This window comes from Chanos chanos, chromosome 4, assembly GCF_902362185.1.
Source record: "Chanos chanos chromosome 4, fChaCha1.1, whole genome shotgun sequence".
NCBI classification, from domain to species: Eukaryota; Metazoa; Chordata; class Actinopteri; order Gonorynchiformes; family Chanidae; genus Chanos; species Chanos chanos.
In genome coordinates this window covers 44,801,036-44,826,517 of record NC_044498.1, presented here as the reverse complement: position 1 = coordinate 44,826,517, position 25,482 = coordinate 44,801,036, and the positions used below count along the sequence as shown (strand labels likewise).

The 25,482-nt window shown below is 43.9% G+C and overlaps 2 protein-coding genes across 2 annotated transcripts in view; one reads left to right on the top strand and one right to left on the bottom strand.

Annotated features, from left to right (window-relative positions):
• The first annotated feature begins 1,590 nt into the window (after positions 1-1,590).
• On the top strand, positions 1,591-16,075 carry nsd2 (nuclear receptor binding SET domain protein 2). Its single transcript, XM_030772365.1, has 21 exons — positions 1,591-2,388; positions 2,481-2,634; positions 3,296-3,462; positions 3,906-4,343; positions 4,749-4,869; positions 5,207-5,319; positions 5,885-5,972; positions 7,141-7,256; positions 8,025-8,117; positions 8,270-8,396; positions 9,321-9,518; positions 9,680-9,859; positions 10,071-10,227; positions 10,619-10,821; positions 10,936-11,039; positions 11,250-11,519; positions 12,191-12,307; positions 14,386-14,527; positions 14,777-14,883; positions 15,169-15,367; positions 15,744-16,075. The coding sequence occupies exons 1-21, from the start codon at positions 1,591-1,593 to the stop codon at positions 16,073-16,075; spliced, it is 4,224 nt and encodes a 1,407-aa protein (XP_030628225.1).
• A 2,778-nt stretch (positions 16,076-18,853) lies between these two features.
• kiaa1109 (KIAA1109 ortholog) overlaps positions 18,854-25,482 on the bottom strand; it is a 39,179-nt gene continuing 32,550 nt past the window's right edge. Inside the window, exons 69-85 of the mRNA XM_030770710.1 lie at positions 25,370-25,482; positions 25,134-25,273; positions 24,740-24,938; positions 24,282-24,485; positions 23,839-24,015; positions 23,551-23,688; positions 23,051-23,266; positions 22,735-22,885; positions 22,320-22,477; positions 21,944-22,133; positions 21,569-21,786; positions 21,080-21,344; positions 20,588-20,796; positions 20,264-20,458; positions 19,867-20,001; positions 19,245-19,416; positions 18,854-19,073 (exon numbers count right to left, since the gene is read on the bottom strand). The exon at positions 25,370-25,482 is cut by the window's right edge and continues 49 nt beyond it. Of these exons, the coding sequence (XP_030626570.1) occupies positions 18,857-19,073; positions 19,245-19,416; positions 19,867-20,001; positions 20,264-20,458; positions 20,588-20,796; positions 21,080-21,344; positions 21,569-21,786; positions 21,944-22,133; positions 22,320-22,477; positions 22,735-22,885; positions 23,051-23,266; positions 23,551-23,688; positions 23,839-24,015; positions 24,282-24,485; positions 24,740-24,938; positions 25,134-25,273; positions 25,370-25,482 (3,097 nt within the window). The 3' untranslated portion in view covers positions 18,854-18,856. The remainder of the gene's footprint in view (positions 19,074-19,244; positions 19,417-19,866; positions 20,002-20,263; positions 20,459-20,587; positions 20,797-21,079; positions 21,345-21,568; positions 21,787-21,943; positions 22,134-22,319; positions 22,478-22,734; positions 22,886-23,050; positions 23,267-23,550; positions 23,689-23,838; positions 24,016-24,281; positions 24,486-24,739; positions 24,939-25,133; positions 25,274-25,369) is intronic.

Sequence of the window (25,482 nt, the reverse complement as noted above, 5' to 3'; positions counted from 1 at the left end):
TCCACTGCACGAAATTTTATTATTTATATATTTATAAACGGAGGACTGGTCAGTCAGTTAGCTCATACGTTAGTAACAAAGCTTCTGATATCTTGTTCAGTTTTGCAGGGGTGTCCTAATGATTTTAACTGTGCTACCACCAAAGCTAAGTTAGCTAGCTATCCACTGCTAACATTACGTTATTAGTGATTTCTTCTAGCATTCTGCCTTGCTAAAACAGTGTAGTCAGCCAAGTTGCTCAAGTTATCTTGTGTGTTTCGTAGCAGATGATGCTTTACTTTTAACCTTATTGCCAAAAGGTCTTGTTTGTCAAGCTTGTGCAGGCACGATACAGTCAGAAAAAATAGCTACTTTTCCGTGTCTCTTATGACTGACTATTGCAACTAACACCGCTTCTGTCCTTATCACCAAGATGGAAATTGCCTATTTGCGAATGATTAAGTTGAAGTCTTTGTGGAAGTCGTATTTCTCTCACCCTGAGGGCCATAACCATTAGTGTTTCTTTACATATGTTAACGAGCTATGTTAGGCACTGCCATGCAGAGCTTAAATTTCAATACTGGTACTCGATGGAGCGTACAGTCGAGCTTTGATTTAGCTTGGCAGTTTTTGGAAGCGCATGAAATGTAAACTAAATTCTATTTCTGATGCATTCACGTGAGTTTATAATTAAGAACATTTCGACGACCCATTCAAAACTGAGCGGCTAGTTGTATAAATGTGGTTAATTTAACAAGTCATTTCGTTGACGCACTATCATCGGCATTATCGTTGGACAATAAACAGTGCGAGACGTCACTCCAAACTGACACTTCAGGGATTTATTTATACCAGTACTCGGATGAGATGTCATGTTTCTTTAGTACGGTCCCAGTTGCGCCCCATAATTTCATTTGCTCACCGCTACGGGAAAACGATTTTTTTTTCATGCAGCAAGCCAGCTGGCCACCCACTCACTGAATGTGAATGGGTAGCCATTTTAAAGTTGGACAAAACTGGTGTCCCGCTCCGCATGGGCCGGCAAACATCAAAGTAGTGAATGTGTCACTGAGGCTGTTGCCTTTTCTGCCTTAAAATTTCCTGTTTTGTTGTGAATACGTCATACAGTTTGATCTAGTGTAGAGATTTATAGCGGGGTCGGCTGAAGGCTCTGTAGACTTTGGTCCAGTCAGCGTCCTGTCCGAGCTACAGGTGCCGTTGAGACGAGGACTATAGAGATGTCGCGCTATTGCATTGTTGTAATATATTTCATATTTGAAAGATTTATTGTGGATGAAAGTGTGAGGTGATACATTCTTATTCATACATCTGTCATACACCTTATTCAGTTATGTTAATTATCGAGTGCCACGTGCCGCAAATTTCCAGTATATTCCTCTCGTGGAAGAAGTAGTTGTCAGCCCCAATTCGCAGTAGCTCGCTACTATTTTTATATACCTTCTTGATCTTTTTAATTATTCAGTGTGTAATTCAGTGATTGTTTTCCAAGTTTAAGTCAAATGATTGACTTTAATCTCTTTCACCTCTTCCATTTGTTTTTCCTTTCTTTCTGTATCTTGGTGTAGGCTCCTGATTGGCTGTAAGGCTGTAATGGACAGTAAGGGGAGATCTCTGCCAGCAATGCCTGAGCCCAGGAGCCCTGCTAGCATGAAGCAGCCCCCTGATTCACCAGGTGGCCGCAAAGGGCGGGGCGACATGAGCGTCGACCCTGCTCTGCTGATGGATAAAGCGACCGCTCAGCTAGCCGCCACACCCCAAGAGGATGTTCTGCAGAAAATTGGCAACCATAACCACACCCACAGTCATAACCACACCAAAGAGCGTCTGAAGGACCTTACATCACGCTTGCTGAATGGTGATCAGGACAAATTGCCGAAGCTCTGTGCCACCACAGTAACGCAACCCCTCCTGAAAGGGGTAGAGCCAACAACCCAACTCTCCAGCCCCCAAAGGAAGTCTAGCTCCTCCCCTGAGCTGACACTCAAAATTACCAAGTTTGTTGCCAATGGGAAGCCGGCGGCGACAGCCCGATATGATTCAGGTTATGCAGATGATGGGCTGCAGAGTCCAAATTCACCTTTGGGACCACCTGAAGGAATTCTGGGTGTCCCAAGTGCTAGTAAAGAAGGAAGGAGGAGGAAAAAAGGCCCAGTGAGGAAGAGAACCCCGCCAAATCGTAGACGCTCTCACCTGTTGCAGGACAGGGCAGCTCAGATATGCAACACCACGCAGTCATGTGATACGACGCCCGAATCACACGATCCCACCACAGTTCAGGCTGCCGAGTCACATGACCAGCCTGTTTCTGAATCATGTGACCTTGCCGTCAAGTCTAATAACCAGAGTGGTGTTGAGTTACCTGCCGCTGTTCTGTTCGCACCTGTCCAGGTAAGGCAGTTTAGTGTTGGGTACACGTACATTTGTTGTCATTGTGATAGTGGTGGGCTTCTTAACCACCATGTCTCCTATCACTGATACAGCAGCCGAAATCTTCAAGTGAGCTGGGTGCAGACAGCCAACCTCAGGTTCAGTTCTCTTTGGGAGATGTGGTCTGGACCAAGGTATCTGGATACCCCTGGTGGCCTTGTATAGTCACTACAGACCCAGAATTCAACCTGCACGTCAAGGTGAAAGGTAGGACTGGTCGCCACAAAGTCAGAGTGAATCATTACAGGCTTGTCAGACTTGCGTACAAGTCATTTTCTGTGAATTGAGTTAAGCACCAAGCAGTTGTCCTGAACACTTGAGTCAGAAGATAAAGAATCTTGATTGGAACAATATGTGGGGAAGCGTAAGTAGATGTTTTCTCACCGAACCATTTAGAACTTATTGTGAACTGTCTTTCACTGGACAGAAGCTAATGCTGTGTCCAAAGCTATTGTCTGGTTTTGATATTTTCATATGAATGGCATGAAGCAAAAACAATTCAGTTAGACGTAGGAGGCTGAAAAAGGTTGTGACTCATAAAATATGGGAACTGAAATTGAGTCACAAAGGTTTGGAGACAGAGTAAAGATGTGAGTCAATATTTTTGAGTTTTGAATGGAACTCGTCAACTCGAGTCCCCAGCTGTGATGGCTAACCTTGACAAAGATCAGCTGTCAATGAATGGGCAACATTTGCTGAGTTTTTAGATGATTATAAATCTGACCATGTTTTATGTACAGTGTCACCTCCTATTGTTTGTGTATTTATTTATTGATTGATTTACATTTTGTGGTCCTTGTATTATCCTTGTTGTCGTATGTTTCACACGCGTTTTCTCACACCTGTCCTCATCTTTCTCTCTGACTAGCGGCTGGTGGTCGTTCAGGACCGCTGTACCATGTGCAGTACTTTGGTGATACTCCAGAGAGAGGCTACGTGTTTGAGAAGAGCATGGTTGCTTTCAGAGGAAAAGAGCAGTACGCTGAGCTGTGCCGTAGCAACAAACAACTCAGCCCCCGCACGGAGCGCAAGAAGGTACCGCTAGCTCAGAGTGCTTGCTCAACGCGTGGTCAATAAGAGTTTGCTCTTGTGAAAATTTACCATATATTCAGCTATCACAGTTGCAAAGTCTGTTTACACCAAATATGTATCATAGCCTCCGCGTTTTGTGTTCTAACTTTTAAGCCTTACTTTGGTGAGTAATATCAGTCAAGTGAGATTTTCCATTTGATATGAGTAAGATTTCTTAAATGTCTATCTTACGCTCTTCTGATGTTGTTGTTGTTGTTTTTTTTTTTATAGCTCTGCTGGAAAATTAACAGTTTTGTAGTCTGTCATTCTCTAATTTCTCTTATGCGTGGGCTACTTCATCTTTAACACGAACATCTTATAATTTGGTAACATGGTGAAGGACATTGGAGCTTTTTGAACTAGTTGTAAGGGGAACTTTTTCATTCTCTTCTTAACTCTCTGTCCAGCTATCAATCCCCCGTAAGCTTCGGTTACCATGGGAAACAGGCGTGTCTCTGGCCACAGAGGCAATTGCTCTAACTCCGGAGGAGAGACTGGCCAAATTCAGCTTTGTATATGAAAACGGCCAACTGCAGTTCAACCCCCGGATGTTACAAGAGCTCAGAGCACAACACCAACCAAAACTGCAGCAGGAGGACGGAGAGATGGCCAGGCTGAATCCCACACCCGACTCTGAGTCCCAGCCCACGGTCGCTCAGCTCCTACCTTCTTTTCCCTCTCAACCCCACAACAGCACTTCAGCAGAGAAAAAACCCTCAGCTTCAAAAGCACCTAAAGCCCCGACCAGAAGGGGGCACCAAAAGGATCCTAGAGCTTCAGGCCAGAGCAGGCCGAAGACTGCAGTCTCGACTAAAGAGACCACCCTCACCAAGTCTACCCCACAGGTCAGGAGAACCACTGTTCACACACGGCCTCGTAGACCCGTGGTATATTTTGCTTTATGTGTTTATTCATCTCTCAAGCACTGAATGTTTATTTTATATTTATTTACTTTGTGTGTGTGTGTGTGTGTATGTGTGTGTGTAGGATAACCTTACTGCCTCAGAGACAGCACCGCTGGAACCTCAGAAGAAGAAAAAACCCAACTCTAAATCACTGGTTAAACAAGGCTCGCAGACACACTCAGACCTTCAGGTGTGTGGGCTTCATTTGTCCTTGTGATTTCCCTCTCCGCTGATACGAATCAGAGTGCGTTTATGACCCATTGTGTGTGTGTGTGTGTGTGTGTGTGTGTGTGTGTATAGACTGGTCTCTCTGCAGGCCCAGAGCCTGGGTTGCATGAGCCTCAGAAAGAAGTCAAAAGGCTAAAGCAGAAATCTGTAGTCACTGCCAAACCCAAAAAGAAGACTAAGACTGGTGCCGTCATGACTGAAAACTCACAAACCAAGTCCCTAAACCCTGCAGTCTCAGGTAGGGTTAGAGTTGTCACGCGTTTCCTTCTGAGGAATTCACTTAGTCGCCTTTTTTTTTTTTTTTTTTTATAAAAACCAAAAGAAGTCTTATTCCTTATTTTCCATTCGTCTTTTATTTTTTGTAGAAGGTACGAACAGTTCTAAGAGAAAAAGTGGACCTACACAGGATAAAGTGACGACTGATTCCAAAGGTATGTCACCGTGGTGTGGTTTTGTAAAAATCTTCACTAAAAACAGTGAATGAGTTCATTTAAACATCGTGAACAACATCTTAGCAAGAAGAACTGGAACCATCTGAAGTGTCAGAGGAGAAAAAGTGACTCTTTTCTGTGTAGGTAAAAAGAGCACACTGAAACGACCTCCTGAGGAGATGACAGAGGAAGACCAGACGCTGCCCCAGAAAAAGAAAGCCAAACTGGAGATGCTTGGCAAAGAGCAAAAATCAAAGGTATTAAACAAAATGAGAAACTTTGGAGCCATTTACTTTGGTTTGTATAAAATGATGCTTTTTGAATCTCGGGTCAGAATAGACTGAACAAAAAAATAATGCGAATACACATGGGTCTGTCTCTGTATTTTTGTGAGGAAAACAAGCCTATATACCGTATGGGGTGTAAGAGGTAACAAGTGTTAGCTACTGTGCTAACCTTACTCTGATGCTGTGCTGAAGAGCTCCCCTGGGTTCTCTTTTTCCTCCCATTAAACTCTCACATCAATTTCATTTGCATATTTTATGAGTTTGTTTTTATTAGCTAAGTATAATAGTGATGCTGCTTGAATTGAGGTCTGTAACCAAAAGAGAGGGAGAAAGACTTTTGTCTAGAGCCAAGACCCAGATGAGTTGGTCCATACACACATTTTTGTTAAAGAATATTGTCCTGCCATGAAAGACAGTTACTGCAGATATCGTGGTATCATGTCTCACGATAATATCTTCATATCGCCCAAGCCTGCTGGCTTATGTGTCTTTTGATTAGATGCGTATTTTCTGTTTTTGTTTTCCTGTCAACCAGTTTGATTCAGTGGACCCCACTGACATGACAAAAGGAAAAAAGCGCCAGAAAACGACTACAGATGGAAGAGCGAAAGGATTGGTCTCAGGTAACTGAACAGCTCTTAGGCTTGAGCAAGGGGCTCTAGGACAGTTCTGCTGTGATAGTCCTCTGTTCTTAAACAATTTTTGTAATCTCAGTTATGTTTCTTTCAACTTGGCTCATTTTTAAGTTGATGAACATCTAACAGATTTTTTATATTACGTGCAGTTTGCTAATGTATGTAGCTGTCTGTGTGACAAATTTGCTCATTAGAATAATTAGTGTATGCGTTGTCTTTGTGTTAGGGATGCTCATTTTGAATTTTTTTTCTGACAGATAGCTGATGCTCATTAACCGAACATTACCTGATAACCGGCAAGATTAAAATGTACTATTTAGAATGGACCAGTGTCTGTGACCCGCAAATACAATAAATGTTTTGGGGGTTTTTTTCAGAAGAAATGGTTTATTTTTACATATGCAGAACTAGCATAATAGCCTAGATCTCCCGTGTAGGAAAATATTTTATAACTTAAAATAAATAGCAAACAGGAGCCAGACTTTCTAATGTTTAAACAGTTTAACAAAAGGAAAACACACATTGAATCCTCCAGCACCAAGAGCGCTGTAACAAAAACCTCCTCCTCTGCTCTCGGCTAATTAATGATCAAAAACAGCCAACAAAGCAGAGACTTGTAGTCGCATTTTTCCGACCTAAAATAAATCAAATAAACAGGCCAGGCCTACCTCAGTCCTCAGCATAGCGGACAGCTTGTCTGCTGGTTTTTATTCAGAATAGCAGTATGTTGACATGCTACGGGGTTAGTCCGCTGCGCAGTCTGTTAACTGTGAGACCCGCGGCAGAGAATACCCGCTCAGATGGTACCGATGTCCCCAGGAATGCAGAGATAGCGCCTCGCTGGAGTGGCCGGCCTCGAGAAGCACATCTGATTATATTTCCACCAGTCAAGAGGATTAGAATCCAATGAGGGGGAATTGTCTCTTGTATAGGTGTCCGCCTCTGATTCTGGGTCATTAGCAAACTTTTTAAATTACTTTAAAATATATATATATATATATATATATATATATATATATATATATATTTGTTTTAACTGTTTAACTGATAGTATTAATCGGTCAAAATTCTTATTGTCGCTTAACGGTTAAGTGGTTAATTATTAACACCCTTGCTTTGTGTCAACTCTGTGCACTTGTTTCACTCTGCTTCTCAGGGGAGGAGCTTCCTGTTAAGGCCAAACGTGTGAGAAAGAGGAAGCAAGACTTAGGCAGCCAATCAGCAGACACTGCGTCCAAAAAGCGCCGCCCATTGCCCCAACCCGAGCCAGAGGTATAGAGAGTTTTGAGTCATCATCCAGGAAAATCATAGAAGCTGCCACTTGGTCTCTTCTAAGGGTGTTTTTACACTTGGTGCCTTTCAGCTGTCAAAATGAGCCATTAGTCAGCATTTTTTGCGCATATGTGAACACTCCAAATGATTGCAGGCCTCTCTGAAACTAACTGAACTGAGACCACCTCTGGAGGTGGTCTCAGTTCGGTTCGCTTGAAGCCTGCGTTGAAGTTTGCTTAACCTGTGCATTGTGAACACAAACAGCTGTTTTCCCATGATAACAAGTGAATTATGTCGTTATCACAGGAAAACAAAGTTTCGTTATTTCGTGGTAATGACATAAGAAAGAAAAGAAAAATAACACTGTATCATGAGAAAATTGAATCTAAACTAAATGTAAATTCATGGCATCTTAGGGCTTCCTTAGGTAATGATGGCAAGAACTATGAACAGAATGAACAGAACAGAAAGAGGACTGAGACCACATCAAAGTTGAAGTGGACCAGAAGGAGAGCTGAGTCCTCTTTCAAATGAACTCACAATGTGAACACAGAAAGAAAAGAGTCCCTTTTCAGTTGGTCTGCTTTGTGGTCCACTTTAAGAGGACTGAGTTTGGTTTGTTTAAAAAGGACCATATGTGAAAACACCCTAGGACGCTGTAGTGTCAAAGTGATCAGTCAGTATTTTCTAGTGACTACGTTAGTGTGGGTATAAACATTGTGTGTGTTTGTGTCTGTGTGTGTGTCTCAGAGCTTGCTGTGTGAAGAGAGACCTGATTCTCCCAGTTCTAGCACAGATGAAACTCAAACTTCCAAGAAAAATGAACGTGTTGCTGGTGCCAAGAGAGAAAATGTGTGTCTGGTAAGTGTGTGTAAGCATGCGCAGCTGTGTATGTTTACATGTGTTTTCTACATCCCTTGGAACTGTTTTGGCTGTTTGTGTAGTATTGTCAAAAATACCCGTGTGGGCCTCAGTGTTTTATTTTGTGTGTGTGTGTGTGTGTGTGTGTTAAGGCGTGTGAGCAGACGGGGGAGGATTTGGTCTCCTGCGAGGGACAGTGCTGTGGTTCGTATCACCTTGGCTGTGTGGGTTCGACCCTCAGCCCAGAGGAAAAAGTGCTCTGCCAAGCCTGCCGAACAGGTGAGAAAGTCGCCCGCAAATGTCCTCAATGCTCAGTAACCTGCAGTCCTGTAAATATCTCTCAACCTCACCCACCAGTTACCTCAGTGAGTGAGACAAGCATGTTTTGTCTTGCATACAATGAGTTGTTAGATTTAAATGATATGACTTATATGATAGAGAGTTTTGAGTTGTTTTCAGTATGTATGCACCTGAACCTCAATAATGATAAACAGGGAGAGGAGGAGAAGGATCCTGGCCAACGTACATGCTCAGGGGGGGTGGTCAGTGGTGTGCCTGTGGACTCCAGGCAAACATGTTCCAGCTGACACACACATATAGGAAGAACCTCTGTACTGTTACACAAGGCCCTTTAACTGGGTGCTGAAAATGAAAGACTATGAAGAGTTTTTGTTGGTTTTTTAATGGTCACTCATCGTTTTTAATCTGATGTAATTTAGAGAAGGGACTGCCCGTGGATTGGTTTAGTAAAGGGCTTTGTAGACAGTGCCTGCTTCTCACTCTCTGTGTGTGTGTGTTTATCATGGGAGTTAATATATTAATGATTGAGATTCATAAAAGCCTGTACAGTAACAGCATAGGGTTGTAACTCTTAATGTATTCACACATTCAAAGTTAGATCATGAACAGACCTGGTGACTAATGTCTGTGAAATTTTTTAAATGGACGGGGTACAGAAATGGTGTACAAAAAAGCCATTTTCCAGAAATCACAGTCCAATTTGTGAGATTTTGATTGAATTCATAATTACTTTCTGATCCATTAAGGCCTTTTTCTCAACAGCACTCTCCCAATTCAATTTACACTGTTCTGTTATTGTGAAAATGTGGCTGCATTGTTAAACCATGACCAGTCAATACTGTATGAATGTGTTTACCCATGTTTACTGTAAATAAAACACTAGTCTCTCTCTCTCTCTCTCAGGTGTGCACGCATGTTTTTCCTGTAAGCAGTCTGATGGAGAGGTGCGGCGCTGTAGTGTTGTGCACTGTGGTCGTTTTTACCACGAGGCGTGTCTGCGGTTAAACGCTTTAACCGTGTTTGAGAACCGAGGATTCCGCTGCCCTCTTCACACCTGCCTCAGCTGTCACTACAGCCGCAACACCGCCAAGGCAACTAAAGGTAATCAGCCAGCTGCCTGCGTCTCACTCTCTCTCTCTCTCTTATCTCATGTCCTGTTCCCTTCCTGTCTTTCATGGCCACATATTTGTTTCCATTCTGTTTGGGTGTAATGATCTGAGTTTGTTTATCTTTGTTTGTTTGTTTGTTTGTTTGTCTTGTAGGTAAGATGATGCGTTGCCTGCGCTGTCCTGTAGCCTACCATGTGGGAGACCAGTGCGTCGCAGCAGGCAGTGAGATGTTAACTCCTACCGCCATCCTTTGCACAAACCACTTCAACGCCAAGAAGGGGTACAGCCACCACTCGCACGTCAACGTCAGCTGGTGCTTCATCTGCTCTAAAGGTGAGGCTTTGTACAACACACACCGGCATCACTACTCTCCTTATCCACATGAGCAGTACATACATCGTTGTTAAACAGATACCTGCAGGTATCATATTTTGCAACGTGGAATAACAACATACATAGACAGTACATGCTGTTATACACACAGACTTTATTTAAATCAACCAATACGTCAACATTGTGTGTGTGTGTGTGTGTGTGTGTATAGGTGGCAGTCTCCTGTGCTGTGAATCATGCCCGGCTGCTTTCCACCCCGACTGTCTGAACATTGCTATGCCAGATGGCAGCTGGTTCTGTAATGACTGCCGTTCAGGCAAAAAGCCCAAGTACAGAGACATCATCTGGGTCAAACTGGGCAACTACAGGTGGGTCGACACAAACTCCCCTTTATCGCCCTCTGCTCAGCTTCTACCTCAGCACTGGTCTTACTTTGCTCTGTAGCCTTTAATTATAGTTACACCATAGAATTCCCTCAGAATACTAACTGGACTGTCTGTCTGTCATTTTATATTCTTGACTTTTCCTGTCATTGTCAGTCTGTCGTCCTTGGATTGTAACTCTGGTCAGTTGTTATAAAGTTTCAGATCTGTGTTTTTTATTCATCTCCTTGCTTACCATGTAACATTATGAAAGTCTTTACGATAGTAACAAGTTAAAAGTTGAAATTTGGTCAGATCCTAATGAGAGGATTTTTTTTTTTATGCAAGTCTAGCTGGGCTGGTTGTCTCATAACGTCTGTTGTCCGTGTAATCTTAGGTGGTGGCCCGCAGAGATCCGGCACCCTCGGAACGTCCCCACCAACATCCAGAATCTGCGGCACGAGATCGGAGAATTCCCCGTGTTCTTTTTCGGTTCGAAGGACTACTTCTGGACACACCAAGGTCGCGTGTTTCCTTACATGGAGGGAGACCGAGGTAGCAAGCACCAGAAAACGGGCATTGGGAAGGTCTTTAAGAACGGTGAGTCTCCAGGCTGTGACCGCGCGTGGTCGTTCGCCGAAGTAGTTGACTAACCTACGGTCAGAGACAGAGAGGGAAACGAAAAATTGTCTTCTTTTCTCTCCCTCTCTGTAGCCCTGCTGGAGGCTGAAGCTCGTTTTAAGGAGATAAAGATGGAGCGAGAGGCTAAAGAGGCTCAGGAGAATAACAGGAAGCCTCCACCCTACAAATACATCAAGGTGAGTACCACTAATCTCACACAGATACCCCCCTCTGGGCTAAAGATAGACTAACTATCAGCCATTCAGTTTGGCACATTGAGAGCGCTGTGGTTTGCATATGAATAAAGTTCTCTAATTCTGTTTTTTTCCTTTGTCTTCTGACAAATTCTACTCTGTTTTCTACACGCGCCGATCACCCGCCGGATTATTCATTTCCTCGCGTTGCAGATTAACAAACCGTGCGGACGGGTGCAGATCTACACGGCTGATATCTCAGAGATTCCCAAGTGTAACTGTAAGCCCACGGACGAGAAGCCGTGCAGCTTTGAGTCGGAGTGTCTGAACCGCATGCTGATGTACGAGTGCCACCCTCAGGTGTGCCCGGCGGGCGAGCGCTGCCACAACCAGGACTTCACCAAACGCCTTTACCCCGAAACCAAGATCATCCGCACGGCAGAGAAGGGTTGGGGGCTGCTGGCCATGAGAGACATTAAGAAGGTGAGCAGAGACCTCAGAGGTTCCGAGAGCTCAGGGTATATTTAGTGTCGGTGGAGACGGAATTTGCACAGAAACGGATTGTGACCAGCTTGAAGTGCTGTGTATGTGTGTGTGTGTGTACGTGTGTGCCTGTGGTGTGACTGCTTTAAGTGTTTGTATATGTGTGGTCTCTGATTGGCTTATGTTATTAGGGGAAGTTGCTGAGTGCATGGGTAAACTGATTGGTTAATGACCTTAATGTCCTTAAGAAAAAAGCAGATGCACTTGTCTTGTGGCTCTTATGTCTTCTGCTTTTCCCTGCCACTGCAAACACACTTAAGCATTGTAGGAAACGATCTTGCTTCAGCTACTGTATCCCTGAATCATGAAGTTAAAAGATCCTCATATTCAAAAGTTTCTTGGGAGAAAAGCGAATTTAGTTGGATTTATAAGGTTATTAAGTACCCGATGAATACATAAAACGTAAGGATTGATTAACGTGTTTATGTGCTGTCTGTTTGGCCAGTGTCCCTGCCACTCTGACTTTATGAATGTGCTTTGAGCTTACTTAGTATCTGGTTATATGTGCTGAGTCAGAGTGAATGGTATGAATTAATGAATAAGTAAGGGGATTATGTTGATTGGTCAGTGTATTTCTGTGCTGTTTCATTGGCTGGAGTCTGTCCTTGCAGGGAGAGTTTGTGAATGAGTATGTGGGAGAACTGATCGATGAAGAGGAGTGCAGAGCCAGGATCAAGTACGCCCAGGAGAATGACATCACACATTTCTACATGCTCACTATCGACAAGGTGATAACCAAATCAACTCTAATGAACCTGCCGTGCTCAAACTTTTGTCTGCCAACCCTGCTCTCTCTGCCTTGGCTGCATTCTGGGCAATGAATGGAGCCTGTGCAGCAGAGCTAAATGAACAGTATTGCTTTGGGAGTGCCACTGTCCAGCCTCCTGTGTTACTACAGTATACAATACTACAGCTTCACTCGCAATACTGTGTCACCACAGTATACCGTACTACAGCTTCACTCACAATACTGCGTCACCGCGGTATAGAATACCACAGCCTCACTCACAATACTGCATCACCGCAGTATACAATACTACAGCTTCACTCACAATACTGCATCACCACAGTATACAATACTACAGCTTCACTCGCAATACTGCATCACCACAGTATACAATACTACAGCTTCACTCACAATACTGCGTCACCGCGGTATAGAATACCACAGCCTCACTCACAATACTGCATCACCGCAGTATACAATACTACAGCTTCACTCACAATACTGCATCACCACAGTATACAATACTACAGCTTCACTCGCAATACTGCATCACCGCAGTATACAATACTACAGCTTCACTCACAATACTGCGTCACCGCGGTATAGAATACCACAGCCTCACTCACAATACTGCATCACCACAGTATACAATACTACAGCCTCACTCACAATACTGCATCACCGCAGTATACAATACTACAGCTTCACTCGCAATACTGCATCACCACAGTATACAATACTACAGCTTCACTCACAATACTGCGTCACCACAGTATACAATACTACAGCTTCACTCACAATACTGCGTCACCGCAGTATACAGTACTACAGCTTCACTCACAATACTGCGTCACCACAGTATACCGTACTACAGCTTCACTCACAATACTGCGTCACCGCAGTATACAATACTACAGCTTCACTCGCAATACTGCATCACCGCAGTATACAATACTACAGCTTCACTCGCAATACTGCGTCACCACAGTATACAATACTACAGCTTCACTCACAATACTGCGTCACCACAGTATACAATACTACAGCTTCACTCACAATACTGCGTCACCGCAGTATACAGTACCACAGCCTCACTCACAATACTGCGTCACCACAGTATACAGTACCACAGCCTCACTCACAATACTGCATCACCACAGTATACAATACTACAGCCTCACTCACAATACTGCATCACCGCAGTATACAATACTACAGCTTCACTCACAATACTGCATCACCACAGTATACAATACTACAGCTTCACTCGCAATACTGCATCACCACAGTATACAATACTACAGCTTCACTCACAATACTGCGTCACCACAGTATACAATACTACAGCTTCACTCACAATACTGCGTCACCACAGTATACAATACTACAGCTTCACTCACAATACTGCGTCACCGCAGTATACAGTACTACAGCTTCACTCACAATACTGCGTCACCGCAGTATACAGTACTACAGCTTCACTCACAATACTGCGTCACCGCGGTATAGAATACTACAGCTTCACTCACAATACTGCGTCACCACAGTATACAGTACTACAGCTTCACTCGCAATACTGCATCACCACAGTATACAATACTACAGCTTCACTCGCAATACTGCGTCACTACAGTATACAGTACTACAGCTTCACTCACAATACTGTGTTACTACAGTGTACAATACTACAGCTTCACTCACAATACTGTGCCACTACAGTATACAATACTGCAGCCCTTACTGCATCACTACAGTATACAGTACATCTTCACTGACAGCACTGCCATCTGTACTGTTTCATTATATTACACATCGTCACTGAGTGTACTGTGGTGTAACTGAGATGTTTATTGTGTTACTGCACAGTAAAATGCTATCAGTGATCATCTTCATAGACAGTATAATAATCTTGACTGCTCTAAAAACGCTTGAACGTCTTTTCACAGCTGGTTTTATCTGCGGAAGAATAAAACATTCCTCCTGAGTAACTTTTCTGAGTTATTAGTTGTTTAATGAGGTCTTGGCTCTGTTTGTAGTTGGCTGTGTTTTTATTCAGCCCTGTTCCCTGTGTGTCTGTAGGATCGGATCATCGACGCTGGTCCCAAAGGAAACTACTCCCGCTTTATGAATCACAGCTGTCAGCCCAACTGCGAGACCCAGAAATGGACGGTGAATGGGGACACGCGCGTGGGACTGTTCGCCGTCTGTGACATCGCCGCAGGTGAGCGGATTGTTTCAGGGACGCTAACCTCAGGGCCAGGGGAAAAAAAAAAAAAGTATAAAAGGGTATTAATCTTCACAGACGTGTTTGTATACAGCTTGGAGTGTTGGACATTACTTTGGCCTTGATTTGACTTCTCTTCAGCTGGTTACCTAGTGTAATATGAAACTTGAACAGCAGTGTGACAGGGAAGATGAAAAAGGGCCGCACAGGGAATGTGATGCTATCATCCTGTTGTACTGGGTGCAGGCACGGAGTTGACCTTTAACTATAACCTGGACTGTCTGGGTAATGAGAAGACCGTGTGTCGCTGCGGAGCGCCAAATTGCAGCGGTTTCCTTGGAGACCGACCCAAGGTGGGTAATTCACCTTTGGCTCTCTGACACATCTCATATCTGGTGCTGGTACTACACAGCACTGATGGATGGGTTTCCAGCCTGTGCGTCTTCTGCCTAAGGCATACAGGAGGAAACAAGAATACCTCTTTAACTTTCACGCCTCTGCTGTTTTTGTTCATTTCAATTGTTACATTGTTACAAGCTGTTACATAATTGTTACAAGTTGTTACATTATTACCAATAATTAGACTGATTTTCTGTTGGGGGGTAACTTTACCTTAATCGTGCTCCTCTATGCTGTAGAACGGCCAGGCCTCGGAGCACAAAGGCAAAGCGCAGAAGAAGAAGCCAAAGAAACGGCGGGCTCGAAACGAGGGGAAGAAACAGTCGGAGGACGAGTGTTTCCGCTGCGGAGACGGGGGAGAGCTTGTTCTGTGTGATAGGAAAGGCTGCACTAAAGCGTACCACCTGTCCTGCCTGGACCGTACCAAGAGACCATTCGGTAAAGACCACAGAGACTGGGAGAGAGTGCCCTCTCGCTGCACCCAGTGCTCGCTAGATCTGATATCCCCCCGCAAACACTCTCAGATGTATCTGTTTAAGCATCACCGAGAATGGAATGAATTTTTACTCCCCATGCCTGTTGAAAAGGCTTTTTGTGTAACACACAGGTGAAAAACACTAAAATAAGGTTTTTGCTACCATGGCAGAGATTTAAAAGAAAAAAAAGGTTTCTCTTTGATATTCCTTAAGATTGAATCATTTTGGTGATTGTTCAGATGGGTGTAGTGTGGTCATGGAGAGTGTATGGAAGGAGTTTGTTCATGTGGTTTTTATTGTGTGTGTGAGGATGATGTTTGTTTGTTTGTGGCCTGTAGGTCGTTGGGATTGCCCGTGGCACCACTGTGACGTATGTGGGAAAAACTCCGACGCGTTCTGCCAGCTCTGCCCCAACTCCTTCTGCAAGGCTCACCAAGAGGGGGCGCTACGTCCCTACCCTGCCACGGGCCAGCTGTGTTGCCAGGAGCATGAGGACTCAGAAATCCTACCGCCCCTGGAGCCGGCCGACGACAAAACCCCCTCCTCTGAACTAACCCCGCCCACCGCCAAACCCTCCAAGGAGCGTCGCAAACCGGCCACGAAAACCGCCCCCGACTGCGTTCCCAAAAAAGGTCTGAAGAAGAATTCCAAAAAGGCTGAGGAAGCGTAGAGGGACTCAGGACTATAGATACTACACCCCACCCACCCACCTCTCCTGCCCCTCCACCTTTTTAAATACGATTCAGTGGTAATGACGTCGCCATGGTGACCATTCTCCCAAATAACAAAGCACTGTACGTGTCTGATCAGGGAAGCCCATAAACACTGTAGTGCTCCTTTGAGCTACAACGTCAGGTCCTTCACACTCACTTCACCTCTGTCTCTCGTTTTTTTTTGTTTCCATTTTGTTTTTTTTGTTTTTTTTTAACGTGTGTATGTGTGCGTGCGTGTGTGTGTGTGTGTGTGTGTGTGCGTGTACTGAAAGAAAAAAAAAAAAAATACCAGCACATTTGCGTGTGTGTCCGTCACCGTGCCCACAGACAGAACACCTCATTACTACACAGCATTACCGACGCCAAACTTGAATCTTTTTACAGCTCCTTTTATCTCAAAATAGATCTTTTTGTTTTAACAGTAGATATGTATATGAAAATGTATATGAAAGACCAAAATTATAATAATACTGGAATTATTGTTAGTAAGTAACAGATTGCAAGTAAGGATTTTTTTTTTTTTTAAAGTAACTAGTGGTATGTTGAAATGTAAGACACTATGAGTAGCCCTTGAATTACAATTTTTTTTTTTTTTTTCTGTGATAGTCAATTATGGAATGCATTTAACGATAGAGCAGCACGTTTTGCTAGCGTATTTTTTATTTGGTAGCTCATTTTTGAGTTTGAATAACAGGTTAGGATTTTAAATGAGTCTGTAAAATCGACCTACTCAATTTTTTTTTGTTTGTTTTTTTTTTTTGTTTGTTTTGGAAAAAAAAAAAAAAATGCACAATAAATCCAGACAGGGGCTTTTCATAATATTGGGTGAAATAAAGCTTTTTGAAGCGATTTCAGCGTGTGTTGTTTTCATGTCGCCGAGGTAATGAGAATATGGAGAAAGGTTAAAACAGGTTAATCCATTCATGTCCCCCAGGAGTGTCACAGAAATGTTCATATTGAAAATGTTAATAAGATTGTTCTCATCCAAGCTCTGTGACAGAATGTTTTTATTGTTCTCACCTGAGCCCTGACATGTTTTATTTATAGTTTTTTAGTTTAGATTTTTTTTTTTTTTTGTCTGGTAAAGGAGATGGTCTTGGCCAAAGCATGTAAGATATCAAATCGTAAATTTCCTTTTTTTTGTTTTGAAAGTAAAATAGATTTCTTTATTTTCGTCCTTGAAACCTGGCATGATTTGTTTGGGATGTTCTGAGGCATTTTATTTAATCATGGACAAGCACCTTTTAGACTTTGTTCTGTTTCTTTAATCTTTAGAAATTTTCTAAAATAATCCATCCAATTCTATATAAAAATAATTGTTCTGATATAAGAGAATAAGTTAACCTTTAGGTTGAGAGAAGAGAACTGTAACAAAGAACTGCAGATAGGTCTTCATTCTCAAAAATGAAATATATTCTAACTAATCAGTTCAATTAATCAAGTCAATAGTCAGAACCATTCACATATTCAGTACTGCAGCACCCTCTCATTGCTTAGGGGCAGTGCTGACTTTGAGAGGGATGGGTCACATATCTGTGTTTTTCATCAGTGCTCTACCTTGCACTGCTTTAACAATCTTTAATCTACATGATTTTGAATTCTTTCTATTTTCGTTGAAGACAATGGAAGGAGATTATGGTAAAGTTATATCAGACAAACATTCTGGAGATAAGAATTCAAATCAAACTGTATTCTGAGTTAAATACAAAATCATACAAAGAAAAAAAATTGATGATAGCATTTATTTTATTCAATTAGGAAATCAGCACATTGAACATATTCACATTAGTCAAAACACTTTTATATACATTGGTCTATTGCACTTATTTAAAAAAAAAAAAACAAAAAAAAACCCACACACACACACACAGGCTCACTAAACCAGCAAAACATGGGTTACAGATTTTACATTAAAGATATTAAAATATATGATTAATTTATTAAAATAATTCAGAAATTCAAATTGAGTTCTAAGCAAGATTCACATTCTGTAATACAATCTCAGGTTTTTAACAGTTTGCCAGTGCAAGGGAGATTGACGTACGGTGTTCTCTTACCCAGGAGAAATTTCTGAACATCATCAAAAAGTAACATGGGCATATGAGGTATGGCAAGTTCCCTCCCTCCCCATTCTAAAAAAAAAAAAACCCATCAGTAAAAACCAGAAGTCTTTTCGATTTCCTAAAAAAAACAAAAACAAAAAAAAAACAATAAAAATTCAAACTGTAAATAAAAATGTGCATTTTTCCACTGTACCCCATGTTTCCTATAGGCAAAGCTATGTTCGTCTGGACAGCTGTGCAACTCTTACGAGCAAAACCCAGATGCCTCACCTGTGACGTGTTAAGTGTTGGTAAAAGAACCTTTGAACATATAAAAGAATATGATCAATGCTACAAGGTCCAAATGGCGTTTAGCAGCGTGTTAAGGGGTGGTTGCTAATTCTCAATTCAAAATTGACAGATAATGAAAGAGTAACACTTTCAGCCACTTTGAGTTTAGCACAAAAAAAACCATGTGTATCACAGTAAACATCTACAGTTGATTTCCACTATGTTCACGGGTGGAGCGGTAGCTTTGTACGTGAGTGCGTGAATGTGTGTGTGAGTGATACAGAGCAGTAAATCCAGTGTTTTAGAGTGGAATAATATTTCACATTGATCAGCTCCTCATCGTGGGAGATAACGGACGTGCGGGTGCGTACGCGCGCGTGCACGTTTTTTTTTTTGTTTTTTTTTTTAATGTTCCTCTTTGTCTCGTCCTTTTTTCTCCTTCTCGTCCTGCAGCGCCGTGCCCAGTTTCTTAATGAGCACCGATAGCACTTTGTCCAGCGGGTCCATGACTCCTCTCTGAAGCCACTTGGGAATTGTGGTCCTGGCATGGTGGAAGCCCAGCTTCTGCAGGATGTAGTCCACTCCCACAGGGTCAATCTTACGGCCCGTCCATGAGATCAAGCTGACACAAACACACACAACCATAAGGTCATGGGTGACAACAGGGTGGGTCAAAGGTCAGTGAAGTACATCATAAAGGTATCTAGTATTCAGTCAGTATCTACATTGTGAAGGTTCAGAGTTTGAAGGAGAGTTAAGTTTCGTATTAGAAGCATGCTGTGAGTGTTCTTACCGTAGCGTGGGTTCCAGGTGCCATGTGTTACAGAGGAATTCTCTCCAGTCCACAGTGGTGTAATTCACTCCCTCTTCTTTATCCTTCTGTTTTTCAGACGAACCCTCCTCCTGCAACACCGTTGGACTTTTCTGGCCCGGCCGTGATGCCAGTACCCGTGGCGCAAACAGTGCTACAGAATGTTTGCATGCGTGCACACAGCCAGTCACACACACACACCCACACACACACACACACACACACACACAGAGAAGTATGCACATGGGGGTTAGTTTGTTTTGAAAAGTGCTGGGAGCAATGACGGGTTCGACATGTTCACAACTTTTTTTTTCAGTGGTGGAGGCGAAATGGGCCATGATAAAAAGCGGTGGGGACATGTCCCCAGCATACATGACGCCTATGAGTATGCATAACGTTAGATCAGCGAGTGAGGTGACATGTTCTCTTCTTTTTGGGAGTCTGATTTACTTTAAAGTATTAATGGATTTCTATGCATCTGTGCAATGAGATACGCTGCAGAGAAATGGGGTGGAAGTTTTAAAACGCGTAGAAAAATGTTTTTTTTGGCTGTTGCATGTGAAGTGTGTTTGGAGAGCGAAGCGTGGAGCGAGTTCTCTCTCACCTTTCTCTTTCTCTTTCAGATACGCCGACACCAGATCATGCAGAAACATAATCAGCTCTGCGTCCATGGTAACACAAATATGATCTGTGAATTCCGTCACCACGCTGCACTCCACCTTTGGCTTACTGTTGGAATCTAAAAACATATTATATGACATTAAAGAGAAAGGCTACAGAAACTCACACACAATATTACAGGATAACTGAGAAATTCTTTGGGAAGAGAGCGGTGTGCAGTAAGGGCTGGTGGAGCGTGACACAGTACAGTGCAGGATTATCACTGGGATCTATGGTGAGGGTTCATAAGGACACTGGTTGTGTGAGCAAGAGCGCGAGTCAGGATTAATCTTCCTCTCTCTCTCTCTCTCTCTCTCTCTCCTGTAAACCGGGCTCCTTACCGCTCAACGAGGGCTCCTCTGGGTCCTGCACGTGAATGGATTTGAAGTTCAGTTGCATTCTGGGTAATGCAAAGATGGTCTCGGCCTCGTGGTTGTAACTGGAGGAGCCTCTGAAGCCGCTCAGCAGACTGGAACTCTTCGCTGCCGCTCCGCTCTCCGAGGTGTTAGCGTCGACGTTACGCAGCAGATTCAACTCTGAGAAAGGGAGTGGGAGTTTTATAAGAACGATTTGGAGGAACTCTCCAGTAGCTTCTGAAGAAAGTGTTTGAGCCAGAGGAGCTGTCAGCGAGAATTTGCGTGTGTGTGTGTGAGCATATGATTCACCTTCGTTCCTCATGGCAGTAACATAGTTGAACCACTCCTTCACTGTGGCAACACCATGCGGTGGGTTTTCATGCCTTCTGCGCGTAACCTTGGTAATGGTTGCCATGGGACTCTCCAGAGCTCCACAAGGTTTGGTTACCATGGTGTTGTGTCCCAGGTGAAAGTCTAGCGTCTGTACGATGTAGGTGGAGTCATCGCTGGAGCCTGGAAAGGGAGTGGACTACATTAACTGCGGTCTAAATGGTCTGTACATTACCAAAGGCCTGTTCTCTGGGGCTGCAGGCCCAAAAACCACTGTACATTTTTATTCTTAACTTCAAGTTTATTGTCATGTTAATAGTTTGCTGGAATATCAATGCTTACAGCTTTTTAAACTGACCAAAATGGACTGAAGTTTTGTGATTTAACAGTGTCCAGAGTGGTGACATGGGCCAGCATGCGTGTTTGTGTGAGCGTGTTTTGAGTCAAGTGAAGGTTTGGTTTCTAAAGGGTCAAAGTTCAGTACCGTCCTCCCAGATCTTCTGGGCTTCGGTCCAGAAAGCAATGTTGGGTTCCTCCAGGTGGAACAGAACCCAAGATTTGGACCGGAAGTTGGGACCATGGAAACAGGCCAGGGTCATGTGGTTTCCATGGAGACTCATAGATCCGCCCAGTTGCACAGCGTCCTCTGGGAGGGGCATCTGAAAGAGTGAGATATGGCACCCAGCGATCACCTTCAGTACCCCTGGCCAATGCCTGTGATGGGCGGCATCCATATCTGATAGAGAGAAAGAAAGACAGGAAGGTAGAGGGTGAGGAAGGATGTTTTCGTATTACGTTCATTTAAACTCTACATGTCAATTTGACAGTAATGCATACATACAATCCATTTATTGTTTTGATTTATCACAGTTGATTAAGTAGATCTGGAAATACGCAGAACTGGTTTCACTTATGGTTACTATACCATATTAACACACACACACACACACACACACTCACAGAGTTCAGTAGCTCCCTTCTCCACGTTGATGACTGGGGTTTTGGGTGGTAGATAGGGGCCAGGGCCCCAGGTGCAGAGAGCACGTTTACTGGTGTCAAACTGTTGGGTGAAAAACTCCTGCAGCTTCATCCCGATCTTTATCAGGTCAGGGGTCGTAGAGCGAGAGATGATCACCTGGAATATGTCCCACTGCAGGTCACCGTGCACAAAGATCTCACTGTACACAAAAAAACAAACAAACAAACAAACAAGATGTTAATGATTAAAAAAGGGTAAGGGCAGACCAGTGTAAATGTTTACTTAGACTGGACAATGCATGTCCGTTTTTCCTCTTCAAACAAACTGTTCTGGTTGGCTGCTTGCAGATGCCTTACCTTTTCTCTGATAGGCTGGCCTCAGGTGTGCAGAGGTTGACCTTCCACTCATCCTGAAGCTGCAGGTCAGCATTACTGAAGATGCCCATCAGAATGCTGGAGCCCATATAGTCCAGCCGGGCCTCGGTAGAACCCATAGTGATCTGGATCTTATGACTGGGCTGTTGGTTAGGGTGCTCTGAAATATGGGCTGTGGACAAAATAATAACACCAAAGACAAATAGTTATCAAACATCAAGTCACACATGCAAACAGAACAGATATGAAAATGAATACGTCAACCCTACCTCTCTCTCTCTCTCTCTCTCACACACACATACAGGTATGCACGCGCGCACGCGCACGCACGCACACAAACGCAAGTGTGTTTACTTACAGACCATCTCCAGGGTATTAACGTCAATGTTGCCTCCGACCACGCCTCCTTTGGAGTCTAGTTTGGAGCGTCCGAGCCCCACAGACATGCTGATCTCTCGATCCCTGTTACTGCCCACTGACAGACGACCCTGACTCTTCAGACCGCTTGTCGTCCAGCTAACACACACACACAGACACCAACCAAGAAATGACAATAATTCGATTTTTTGGAATTGTTTTGCATTTAATGAACTCAGCAGACCAGATATTGTTATAGGCTTTGTGGTAGCCTTATAATTAATCTAACTATGATCTAATTGTAAATGTTACTGTGGTTTTGTTGTTGCATTAACAGGATGTCTCTGTGTAGTGGTGACTGAGTTCTGTTTATTTAGTATGAAGGTTGTGGTTGTGTTATGGCTGCTGTGTCTTACGTGTTGTTTCCCATAACATTACTCATGTTCATTTGAACTATGAGTTGTTTGAGGTTTATGGCAAAGACCACCAGGGTTTCCCACGGCGACCCCTGCTGCCCCGCTGTTTTAGCATTCCTGAAGGACGGCGTGGACGTCTTCGTAACAGAGTCTGGGGAGGCAGAGGAAACACATACTGGGTCAAAGACTGTGTCTGTCTGTGTGTGTGTGTGTGTGTGTGTGTGTCAGTATTGAGTGCAAAGTGTGTCTGTGTGAATAAATTGCCTTTATTTTTGTATATATGTGTGTGTGTGTGTGTGTGTGTGTGTGTGTGTACCTCTCCGCGGTGCTGAGGAGTCAGAGACACTGCGGGAGCGGGCAGTGGCAGGGGATTTGAGGTGTGTGTGGCTGGGGGTTGAATCGTTGAAGACGCAGTTGGAGGGGTGTTGGGCTGTCTGGCCGTCCCAGGTTCTCCAGTAGGCTTTACGACTGGACTCAGGAGACAGGTGCTGGGCCACGCTCTCAGCAGAGTCTGGAGTCGCTGGACCTGATGCTAAACACACACAGACACACACACACACACACACACACAAAACCAGCCAATGAGAATCATTGTGATACAGACCCTATTAAAACTTTACACGCATTCTCTCACACACACACACAAAGAGTGCTCTCCTCTAGGCATATTACATGGTTAAGTGTGAGAGATGGTTTTTGTGGTTGTCATAAATCTAACCCATAGCAGTAGCAATGAATAGGCACACAGCTGGTCTGTAGAGTGAATTGTAGCTTCGAGCAATAATTACTTCCTATAAAAAGATTATTGCGTCTCACCTGGCATGTTGATGGTCTGGTCTCCGAGGAAGAGTCGTCTAGCGATGCTGCGTCTGTACCAGGCCCGTGGGAACGCCAGAATCTCGCTCAGACGCCGCATGTCGTATTTAAAGGAGGCTGAGCCAATATCACAAACCGCTGGAACAGGAACGAAAATACACACACACACACACACACACACACACACATACACAGACACAGCTGGTTATCCTTGCTATCGAGAATTCTCCCAGTCCCTCAGCTGGAGACTTGTGCAGGTGGAGAGATAGCTCTTCTAGGTTTACTCACCTGAGATATTGATGAGGGTGGTATCCATCTTTCCACCTTTGCTGGCGATGAAGGTGTCAATAAAGGCGGGACATCCTGTTCGTCTCATTCTGGACAGACTGACCTTCACAAACTCCAGATTAATGGACAGAGAGTCTTTCCTGCCAGTTACTGATGATGCTTCTTCATCCACCGCTCCTGGAGCCAGTCACGAAACAAAGCAATTATCACACATGGCTCATTAAATTCACCTAAATTAAAATGCATGAAAATGCACCATGAAAATATTTCAATGCACAGTACAATCTGGTACAAATCAGTGGTGAACGACACACACTTCATGCCAAACGTAAATGCATTATAGGCAAATCATATTAAATACTAAAAAAAAAAAAACCTCTACAATAAAATTGCTCTTTATTTCACAACTTTCTAGGAGGTTTCCCCATGTGGTCTGATCTTACCCAGCGGTCCAGGTCCAGGTGGCAGTCCCGTAACAGCAGATTTCTGTTTACCTGCTCCATAAGGATGGAACACGTAGAGAGAGAAATCTGACATGCAGGCCGTGAAACTGAGACCTGAGGAGTTAATGGGGGGACCTGAGAGATCTGATTGGCTGCTGCTGTGTCGAGTTCGCCCGAGGGGGCTGCCCAGCCCAGACGACGGACCTGAGAATACACAGGATTTGTCATGGTTACCACATCACCATGAATACTAAGATCTTCCAACAACTTCATAATAAGCATATGGGTCATGCTGACACCTGAAATGCCCACATAAACCAGACAACTGAAAATGAGTGATTTACATTAGATGCTTAACTTACCCACATCCTTAATGCCAGTACCACTGTTGTGCTATAATGTAATGTAATTCACATATTGCTAGAGAAATGATAAATGTGTTAATGTGACACACATACCTTTGCCGCCAGGCACCCTGTGGGCGTTGTGCACTGAAGGGGGTGTGGAAGAGGGCGTGTGCTGAGTGTCTGTTGAATGGGTGGAGCTGGGCTGCTCCAGCTCACCCCTATTGGAGGAGAAGACAAGGTCCAGAGATGGAAGTTTCAGCATGCACTCCACCCGGGACATGGGCAGGCAGCTGAACCGGATCTGAGAGGGCTGGAACGAAACAGGCGCGAACAAATCAGTTCGATTTCAGTTCCAAACGGTTTCATTTGAAATCGAAACCATTCGGTTTATGTCGACGCACTTCAGTTCGACGTGCTTAAAGTCGATGAATGCCAATTCAGACTGCACATTTATCAGTCAGACTCCTGGGTAATTAGATGCCTGTTGATGGCGATGTTATAGTACCTGGACCCTGACGTAGACCACCACATCCACAGGGAAGGAGTAGGAGGGAGAGGCAGCGGACGACACCAGCGACACCTGGGACTCCTCCAACGGCTCCACCGAGTCAAAGTGCCCGACCTCCTCTTCAGGAGCACTCAAAGCTACACGCAAACGCATTCATATTAAGCGTGTTTGGCCCAAACAATCAGACAGACGTTAGTACCGTCACTCACACTCCCAAACACACACACACACACCTGTGTAGTTCCTGTCCACGGGGGTGATGGGAATGGTTTCTAGAGCTTTCTCCAAGAAGTCCAATAGACAGGGGCTGATGACCATTTCCTCTGGCAGCGTCTGCAGAGCCACC